At 35.7% G+C, this 11,299-nt stretch overlaps 1 protein-coding gene across 1 annotated transcript; it reads left to right on the forward strand.

Annotated features, from left to right (window-relative positions):
* Positions 1-522: 522 nt before the first annotated feature.
* LOC134793938 (arp2/3 complex-activating protein rickA-like) lies at positions 523-3,912 on the forward strand. The gene is made up of 4 exons (XM_063765655.1): positions 523-1,213; positions 2,619-2,845; positions 3,154-3,437; positions 3,810-3,912. Exons 1-4 carry the CDS (start codon positions 613-615, stop codon positions 3,910-3,912), a joined length of 1,215 nt encoding a protein of 404 aa, XP_063621725.1. The 5' UTR covers positions 523-612.
* The last annotated feature ends 7,387 nt before the right edge of the window (positions 3,913-11,299 follow it).

The following is an 11,299-nucleotide window of genomic DNA, read 5'->3' on the forward strand; positions in this document are numbered from 1 at the left end:
TGTATATTCGCGATGAACTCAAAAACTACTGAACGGATTTTCATGCGGTTTACACCTATCATTAGGTAAGTGATTCTAGAGGAAGGTTTAGGTGTATGGTGTTTAATTTGTTAATCCGTGCGAAGCCGGGGCGGGTTGCTAGTTTTTGTTATACTATATTATATTATAAACATACTTTTATTGATAATTATTAGATTAAATACCTAAGACTAATAGACGAAAAACTTAACCCAATTCTACTTGACTTAGAAACTTGATATTTGGCATGAAGGTAGACTATTAGGTGTATAGGTACAAAGGAAGAAATCTGAAAACTGTTTTTTTTTTTACATTAGACCGTGCGTTTCCGTTTTAGCTTGTGGGCAAAACTGCTTTCATGATGAATACTAGTATTTTCCGTACAAAAAGACAGGTATTTAAAATGACAGGTTGTGAAACGAGCATAGGTGATTTAACATTAGGTGAATCGATTTACGGTATTCTGTTATGTATCCACCAACTGTATTCTAATAATCGAGTCTAGAAAAAAACAAATTGCCATTAAAATAACGTTGTACCGATTCTTATTTAATTTCATTTATTTAATGTTTCAGGTTTACGAAAAATAAAAAAATGAAACGAGAGCATCCTACATATAAAATAATATCCGAACAATTAATGGACGTGAATTCAGATTTTGAAGAAGTTAATAATCACATATCCCAGGCACAACCCATATCAGTAAACAACGCGCCATCGCCACCAACATCGCTAACACTACAGCCACCACCATCGCCATTGTCACAGCCACCACCATCGCCATTGTCCTCGCCACCACCATCACCATTGTCCTCGCCACCACCATCGCCATTACTACAGTCACCACCATCGCCAGCGCCACCGCCAGCACCATCGGCAACGCCACGGCCACGACCTTCGCCATCGCTACCGCCACCACCATCGGCATCGCCACAGCCACGACCATCGCCATCGCTATTGCCACCACCATCGGCATCGCCACAGCCACGACCATCGCCATCACTACCGCCACCACCATCGGCATCGCCACGGCCACGACCATCGCCATCGCCACCGCTACCACCAACGACCAACCATGAAAATGGTGAGAGAGTGACACTGTCACTAACTGAACTTAACGGTTTAATTAGTGACAACTCAAAGTTGGTTATCGAAAACGCGGCAATGAAAGAACAGTTGCAGCTGTCTAAAACTAGTAAGTATTTTCCTTTAGTTGAAATTTGGTATGTAGAAAGTTTTTGTTATGGGAAAGGATATTGAATACGTTTCAACCCCAAAATCACCCCGTAAGGGTGAAAAGGGGTGGTAAAACGCGTTAGGAGAAGGGTTGAAGTTTGTATGGGGAATTAGTAAAAAAGCAGATTGTATAAAAGATGCCCCCAGGTACGTATTTCAGGATTTTTAATAGTAAATCACCCGCAACCCTTTAGATTAAGGAATAGAAGATTGTCTTATGCAACTTACAAAAAGATGTGAAATCCCACCAAAAACATTTTCATGTAAAATGTTGCCTCTTTGTTCTTGGTTTTTTTTCGTAGGTCCCTCGAGTCGGGGGGGTCACTGGGAGTGTAAATTCAAAAAGTAGACTGAATCAGGCTCCTGTGTATATTCTAAAAAATGTTTTTCTTGAATAACTCGGCCATTTTTGATTTTACAGTAAAACCGTAAGGACAAAAATTGTAGGAAATTTGATTCTCTACAAGTTTGGTCCTCACAATTTTTCTTCTAGGTTCGATATTTTGGAAATTAAATTTGAAAAAAGCGAAAAATTCAAAATTGTTCAGAATTTGATTCTCTACAAGTTTAGTCATCTTAATTTATGCCGTAAAGTTGAAAATAAACGAGATGATGAAAATATTTTAATTTAACGCTTTTTTTTTCAAATTTAATTTCCACAATATCGATCCTCACGGTTTTACTGTAAACTTAAAAACGGCCGAGTTATTCAAGAAAAACCGTTTTTCGAATATACACAGGAGCCTGATTCAGTCTACTTTTTGAATTTACACTCCCAGTGACCCCCCCGAGGGACCTACGAAAAAAATCCAAGAAGTGATTATTCACGGGTAGGGTTGGTTTTTTTGGATATAATGACTGGACTAATGGGCGTAAGGTGAAAAATGTATTCACTATTCATTGATTTTTATAAAAAAAAAAGGTTTTTGTAGTAACGAAACGGCCAAGCCACATATTTTGATTACTGTAAACTTTTACACACATATTTTGATTAGAGTGTAGAGTCTGTGTAGTTAGGGCTTGTAGAGTTAGAAGCTTGGCTCTACAAGAGATCTCTGATAACTTTTTGCCAGTGCGAGCCTTATGTTTTCATCTTGGCAACATTTTACATGAAAATGTTTTTGGTGGGATCTCAATTTGCAAACGCCGGCCGTCTTTGTGACAATGGACTGCAATAAACTTTACCTGAGCTAACCTTTATTTTTCAACACCCACATTTTTAAGTGCTTTGGTCATCATTGTCATCAACTCACTCTTATGATAAAAAAAAAGCTATTTATTATTTTTTAGCTTGGTGTCGTCGCACGCGCACGTCATTAATGTAATATTATGTATATTAAAAAAATATTTTCTTTTATTTTCAGTTGAAGAGCAAACTCAACGCGGGTTTGCTATGGTGCAAGTACAGTTAGACAAAATATTCCAAATATTGCAACAAAATATTAAGACTGGCCAGACTGCACCTATGACTGCTACAACTGTCGTGGACGAAGAAATAGCTCTGGGAGACATAACGTTCCCGATCAATGCTCTAAACGAGCTTGAGTTACTGGAGCGTCATTTGTCGGATGCCGCATATGAAAAAGTTTTGGTGGGTAAAATTGTTATTGAAACATACTAAAGGGCGCGGTTGTTTTATGCGATAAACGCAGCGTTGGACTCATGCAACGGAATGTAGGAAAAGAATCATTTTACATTACATAATCTAATTATGTAGGTATATTGTTTTACGCGACAAACGCAGCAGTAAGCGCATTGTCATTTTTCATTACATTTCGTTAACGCATGCGTACCTACAACGCATTAATCGCATAAAACAACCGCGCGCTTTACAATCGTGTACTTGATGTCAATAATACAATTCTTAACATAAATAAATTCACACATGTTTTGTTACAGATTAAACATTTTTCTAAAGTGTGCGGCGAAAGTGGTCGTCTAAAAGTCGCAAAAATTGGACTTGTGTTAATAAAAGCAATGATAACTGACGAATTGTTGACCAATTTTACATGGAAGGGTATAAAACCATCTCCAAAAATTGCTTTCTACAATTTTTTCAGATTAAGAAAGTTAATATTTAGTATATTAAAACTAGCCGACCACAATTGTGCAGCTCAGGATGTGGACAATTTTTTGCAAAACAGTGTCATAAAGCACTGCACCCAGCGGAATAAGCGCAAATTGTGAGTATTTATGCCTATTTTTTCAAGGATACTATCAACCGGGACGAATTAGGGATAAACACTGGGAATGATATTTACCAGATAGCTTTAAGTTATTTTGTACGGTTAACGGCCACGTAATAACTTAGCGTTAGTATGACTCACGACAGTTCAAATTCTATTATTAAGAACGTCCGGATAAAGTGATTTGTTTAACACATTGTCTAGATAATTTGGTCATTTTACATAATCATAAAGATCATGTTCGCCAAGAGAATCATTGGGGTACATGACACACTTGTAGGGAATTCTCATACTGTTTTTTTTTTGCCATGAGAAAAACAAACTATGTTTCGTTTGCCCAACGTGACCGCAAATTATCTTTATTTTCAGATCTAACCAATTGCTACAAAATTCAGAGGAAAAAAAGAAGGAAGAAGGTAATGAAACACACAAAAATACAGATGAAAGCTCGACGCAATCGGGCGATTCTTAAATTGTGTCCAGAAATTAGTTTTTTGTCATAAAAGTTTTTATTTTTCACATTTTGTTACATTGTATCAAAAGTAGGTACTATCCGGAAATTTTGTCATCGCCTCTGATTCGGTTAAGTTATGTTCTAATGTATGAGGAAGACAAACAAATTATAGCCAGCATTCAATGAATGTAGTATGATACCTTTGGGTATGGTGCTTTACACTAGCGCCCCACCCCCTCCCCCTGACGCAACCCTCCCTAATACGTTACTACATTCATTACTAGTATGCTAATACTACATTCATTAAATGCTGGCTATAATTAGTTTTTCAAAAAACACAATTTGACCGAATCATGCACTCCCGTTTGATACTTTGTCAGACGATAGTTTAGATGTTAACCCTTAACCACCGACGCAAGGTCTCTCAGGCCTTTGAAAATACAAAATAGTGAATAACTTAACGCAGGTTCATTGAACGGCCCTCTGTGACCTTGTACCTTTCCCCGCAGCCATCTCAAGCTCTCAGTGCCGGCCATGCGATCGACGCGTTTGGACGTGTCTCTGTGAATTTGGTGAGCATGAAACTATCATCACTGGTCTCAGCTACCTCTTGCCTAGGTTACTTGATAGGTTTAAGGTACGAACTATTACTTGCTGGTATCAGAGACCTTGCCTAGGTGGTTGCGTTTTTTATGAGTTTATTTTTTTTAATACTAACGCATTTTATGTTTTTTTTAGGTGATAATGCTTCCTAGTGTCGCAACCACGCGGGGCCTACTATTAGACTGATTTACTATTCTCTAAGATTTATTGCCAATTACGAATATTTTGTGATGTATGTGTGTTCGAAAGGATTTATAGTTGTTTTTGTTTGTTTAACGATAGTAGAACCCACTTGTTACCACCAAGTTGTTACCAGTGGTAAAGTTCAATACTAATACAAATAGAATAAATAGTATAGTATAAATATAGAGTATTTTATTAGTGTTTCAGAAAACTGCCTTATAAGTGTTCAAAAATATTAAAACAGTTTAACCGGTACAATTGCAAAATCTAAAATGTGAATGGTAAAGATAAATTTAATCATCCAATTAGATTATTTTTCAATTGATTATATTAGGTAATTAAACAGTTTATGTTTTAGTATTTTTGATCATTTTCAAGGCAGTTTACTGAAATTTGTGATCTCATGTTCCAAAGGGTTTATAATTGATATAGTCTATATAAAAATATCTGATGCTTTAGATTGCTTTTAATTAGCAACAAATGATGACTTATGTTGCATTACATGTTTAATTTTGATTAAAATCTACATATTTCTTATAAAAAGTAGGTAACTACCTCCTCTAGACTATTAAAAAATAAAGAAACAAATCAGGATTTTCCAGTTTTGGAAAATCATATGTATCATATTTGATACAATGCATTGTATCAATTATGATACATATGATTTTCCGAAACTGGATAATCCTGAAATTTTTTCTTTACTTTTAATAGTATACTATGCTCAATAGGTGACCAAAAACTAAACAAATGTTTATATGTAAGATATTTTGAGCCTTGACAAGATAAGGGTACGACAGAATAATGTGATAATAATATTGTGATATATGATATAAATAATGTTAATTAATAATAATGTTTAATGTTATGTTTAAACATGTTGATTAGTGTCAGTTTTTAATAATAAATACCTAAAACCTTTACAACGGTAAATATTATTTAAATATACCTCTAACATACATTCTTATATATCTTATAAATCTTATAATATTAGGGACCCATTTCAAGTAGTGGTCTCCATGGCCTCTCGTAGGTTGTTATGCTATACAAATTGGATGTAAGTAGTAAACGGTTAATATAATTTAAAAAATCGTCAGCTGGTTGTATGGCGGTGAAAAGACCGTTAGCTGGTCGCATGAACATGTAAAAAATACACACCATACTTTTTTTATGAGAGTGATATCAAAATCATGAAATTTTGCATGTGGAATTCCATCATGCGTTTCAATAAACACCTTATGAACTTTTTTCAATTAACGCATTCTTTGCGAACATAAAAAAATAGTAAGGTACGTATCTTTTATATGTTCATACGACCAGCTGACGGTCTTCCTATCGCGATACAAACGGCTGATGGAATGATTTTTTTTTATTCATAATAGTAATAGCATCTAAACTATCATCTGAGAAAGTATTAGTCGGGAGGCGATGACTGAAACAAAAAAAATTTTTTATATGTTCATGTGATTAGCTGACGGTCTTAACAACGCGATACAACCGGCTGACTATTTTTTTAATTCATGATAGCATCTAAACTATCATCTAGGGTTTGCAATCCGGATCCGAAATGTATGAAATTATCCGGATCTGGATCCGGATCCGCGGATATTCCCATACATTTCGGATCCGTCGTGCAAACCCTACTATCATCTGACCAAGTATCAACCTGGAAGCGATGACTGGCGATATATGTTCCTGGCTCGCAGTCCAATAGGTACTTACATATAAAGCGCGCGGTTGTTTTATGCGATAAACGCAACAACAACTGGTACTAGAACAGTAGATTACTGATTAGGTTAGGTTAGAACTGCGACCGTTACAGAAACTAACTGCTGCTAGAAAAGTGGGTTAGGTTAGGTTATATTATATCTTATAACTGTGAGGTTGGTTATACATATGCTGTTCAACTGATTTTTCAGCTAACCAAGTTTTGCGGATCAGTTTAATTGTAATCCATAATGAAATAATTCGCTTACCCACTGACTGCTTAACAAAATTTGATTAATGGTGGATCGCTTATTGCCGCTCAAATAATTTGCTAATTAAATAAATTTAAAGCAGCTCAGTATGACATTAATTGCGAACTGGTTTAGAAATACTTGCTTACCATAAGTTGCTGACCAAGTATCAATTTCGGCTGACCAAATATATATTTTTATTCATCAAAATAGTATAGTTGAATTATCGAGAAGATGGAATTGCATTTGTAGTGGTTGTATGCTGATAGTACAAGAAAATAGAAAATTCAAATAATACAAACAATACTACTAGGTACATATGCAATTCCACGCTCTCGATGATTCAACTATAATATTCTGCAGATCGATTAAAGTTATAAAAAAAATGCTTAGAGAATGTTAATAATGAATGTTTGTTTATTGAAGCGTTGATAATATTGGAAAAAATACCATTTCGGTATTGCAAACCATAGCAAAAACTTTGCATTTAATGTCGTCTAAATTATATTCTCTCGATTCTTCAGTTTCATGATAGAGCGCTGTGGCATATATGTTTATGTTTGATGATTGAAATGGTAACTCGAAAAAATTATATTTATTTTTTATATTTCTGCCGAACACTTTTATTTTTCCTTCTACACAAGTAGCGTATTCCATTTCTGTTAAGTTTTTGTCAGTGGTCAAAAACCACTTGTCCTTATTGTTTTTAGATATCGAATATTTTTTGCTAATTCTGACTGTCTTAAAAACTTTTTCACCAGTTTCCAGTAAAATTTCGTTTTTGAGAGCGGGATCTGATTGTTTGCAAGTAGAGTCTATATTCAATTTCGACAGTTCTTGTATGCGATTTGCTACTTGCGCCAATGGTTGGTCACCCTTTCGTAACAGGTTTTTAATTCTGTAAAGCATACCTTCAAAAGGATAGGCGCTAAGAGAAGGTAGAGACCCGAACTTCATAACGTCATTCACAACATGGCATACGTTGTGAATATTGCTGCTCACAACATCTTGGCCGTAGATTTCTGCAAATCTTGCGATATAATCAACATACAGTTTTTGACTTATATGTCGGTAGGGGCTGTACACATCTGTGTAACAAATTGTGGTAGCACAGAACAATGTTAAGAAATGTTGATATACTTCCAAAGGTAAATGTTCTTTTAGTATTACTGGTCCGTAGTAGAGTAAAAAATTCTTGAACTCTGTACCTTTCCAAAAGTGAAGAGAATCTAATTCCCTCAATCTTCCTTGGTGGACTTCAGATGGTGTGGTTGCCTTGATTTGCATGAGCTTTCTTGAAACATTTTGTATTTCTCTTGCCGACCATTTTGTTTCAAAATTGAAACTGCCACTTGTCCATCCTAACAAACATTTCTTCATTACGCCTAAATCTAATAAATGAAGAGTATCAGCTATCGTGAAATCGTTAACAAGGTCTATTGGTAAATTTTCTATTGCACTTCTTTCCTTGTGGTGATCTGGATCCAAGCGATTTCTAAACGAGTGATCGGTGCGCAAAGGCATATCCGTTCTAGGAAAACTCATATGATGTCCTCGTCTATCGTAATCTCCGATAACTGTACATTTCATGCAACCATGATAACTATTAAAGCCTACAGTGCCTGCAATAAATAAACATTGGTAAATCAAATTTGCACCGTTGTTCAGGTAATTATTAGGTACAATCGGGGACATTTGCGGTGAACCACTTCAGAAAATCGATCCTTACGATCGAGCTAAGCTCCGCCTCCCATAGAGTTAACCAATTATGATGCATTTCGGATTCTTTATCTAAATAATGAAAAGGGTAAAAAGTAAAAACAGGTAATAAGACAAACGTTTCGGTTGTTGTTTAGGCTAAGCATCGGCTCCCCATAAAGAAAACCAATTAGGATGCATTTTGAATTTCTTATCTTAATTTGCAAATGCCGGCCGTCGCAAAGACAATGCCGTTCATTATAAACTTTACCTGAGCTAACCTTTTTTTTTCAACACGCAATTTTTAAGTGCCATGTTATTGGTCATCACTTTTATGATATCGCCTGACCGTCTGCAAGAAGTTTAAACGATTTTTGCCCTTAAAGTGGTTCACCGTCAATGTCCTCGATTGTACGTAAAAGCTAAATAACTTACGAGAAGAAGAAGACTCTACTCTAAAATCACGAGGACTATAGATGTAAAAAGGAAAGTCAGTATTCTAAAAGAAGTAAATGGTAAGTACTTACTCTTTTTCTGGAAACTCTCGAATAACACTTAAAATACTGTATTTTTATAAATAGGTATGCAAAACAATCACAAACTCACCCTTTATAAAGCACCTCGCCGGTGTATCACATATGAAACAACGAATTTTGACAGTAATGATTCGCCCATGCATTTCAAATCCATCTCTAAGTAGTTTTAAGAGTTCGTCTACAAATGGACGCAGAAATGATTCCAAGGGTGGTTTACCACTACCACAAAATATTGCTACAACTATCGGTGTCACATCTAGACCTTTTATTTTGCACAAGATAGGCCAAAATTCTTTTTTTGTGCTTTTTGCGATAGGCAACCCGTCTATGTTAAATGTCAAAAATATGTTAGACGGTATATCTCTAATTTGAGACAATGCATTTTTTAGAGATTGCTCTAACCCATAATACCAGTACTCGCCATTTCCCATTGCCACAATATTGTTACTTCTCGGTGTTTCCAACAAAGTTCTACTATCTGCAGGTAATACATTCTTTAATTTCAAACTGGGATTCTGTCTTAATATATGAAGCAATTCATTTAATGCATTATGTGGAATTTGGTATTTAAGTGCCCATTGATGAATATCATCTTTTGTACCAATATGATCAATGATATCACTGTTCGATGATTCAGATGCATCATCGTCGTCTGGGATCATAAACAAGTTGCAATCATGGTCTTCTGTGGGGAAACTAGTAGTTTGCGGCGTTTCGTTGCCGGTTGTTGAGACACTGATAGATGTCAGCATTTTATTAACATTACAATTATTAGATGTATTATCAACAGTTGATCGAGGGATTTCGGCGCTGTGAACATATCCGTCATTTTTGCCTAAAAATAGTTTAGGTTAGAATAAGTGCAGAATTACTTAACATTAAAAATTACTATTTAATTCGACATATTTATTTAAGTGAAACATAACTTTCAAAATGCTATTACTAAAAATTTCAAAGTACTTACTTGTATTTGCGTTCTGTACATTTAATATTCCCACTTTTCTGTAAAATGTTGACGAGTGTTTATATGGTTTTGGTCGATTATTATCATTAGCATCGCCCATGATGACTTACTAGAATTACGAGCACACGAGACACTAATAGTAGTTTGACAAACCTTGGTTTTCAAGAGGTATTTTATATTGACATTTGCTGTCACAAATTTGCTGTCAGATTTAGTCGCAAACCGCACGCAAAGTGCACACAAATGTGTCGACACCTTGTTACGGAAAAGTGTAGACACGGCGACGACACTTTGTTTCGAAACAATTCTAGACACATTGTGTGGACTCTGTTACGACACATCTGACATTTAGTTACCACTTTGTGATTCTGCGACTGGAATGGTTATATGGGAAGCGAATTGCACGATAACTACACATCGGTAACTCGTGGCATTTAGGTAGCACTTAAAAGATTAGTTTAATTAATTCCTTTTTTTAGTGGTTTCTTTTTCTCGACTTGTACTCGTATAGGAAGAACATTGTCACATCACTAGTCTGTTAGAAACTGTCAAGTGCTAAATTCCACGAGTTACCGATGTGTAACGATAACTGAATGACATCAGTTACATGTCAGTGTACGTTCGAATTGGCCCGTGATTCTGGCTAGAATAGTCCGCGGGTCCCTGAGACCGTCGGACCGTGGGCGTCCGACACTTCAGTTTTCTATAGAAAGCATCACATGATCAACGATCACCTGTCGTAGAAAACGAAGTACAGGATCGAACGGAGTAACACACAGACACGGACGGACATGACGAAGCCATATGGGAATACTGTCTCTTCTCTATCTTCTTTGTCGATTCTTCATTACTCAGGATCGTGACCACTTGGTTTTACAACTCCTTTGATTTGTCTCCGTCTGTCTCTTTCTCCCGTAGCCCTCATCGCTTGATGGGAAAATTATTAAATTTATAATCTACAAATGTATGGTGAGACACTACTTTTTAAATTATTAATCTTACCCATTATGGCTTTTTTATCGAGTTCATATTTCACTCTGTATATTAATGTAGTTTCGTACTGCGCCAACTTTCGCCTGACATAGTGACATCGGAGAAAAAAAGCGGAAGCAACCGGGGCCGGCAAATTCGCCATTATTAACTAAAGGTACAGACGAGAATATAATAAAGACAGCTAATAGGTACAAACAGATTTAAAGTCCTATATTAGTCTTTGGGTTCTTTATCATAGCTGTAGATGACCAAAGACGATTCTATCCTTGTGAATTTTAGCCGTAATTGCATTTTTAAAATGAACTGAATAGTATACTATCTATTTTCGTACAACCCATTATTTTTGTTATTTTATAGGTACAAGTACATACATATTTTATCGACATAAGCAGGCGTTTCAAACCTTTGAAAATTTTGAATATGATTGAATTTTAATAGTTATTCTTGAATTATTAGTAGCGCAAAGCGTTTAT

This window comes from Cydia splendana, chromosome 9 (genome assembly GCF_910591565.1).
Source record: "Cydia splendana chromosome 9, ilCydSple1.2, whole genome shotgun sequence".
NCBI classification, from domain to species: Eukaryota; Metazoa; Arthropoda; class Insecta; order Lepidoptera; family Tortricidae; genus Cydia; species Cydia splendana.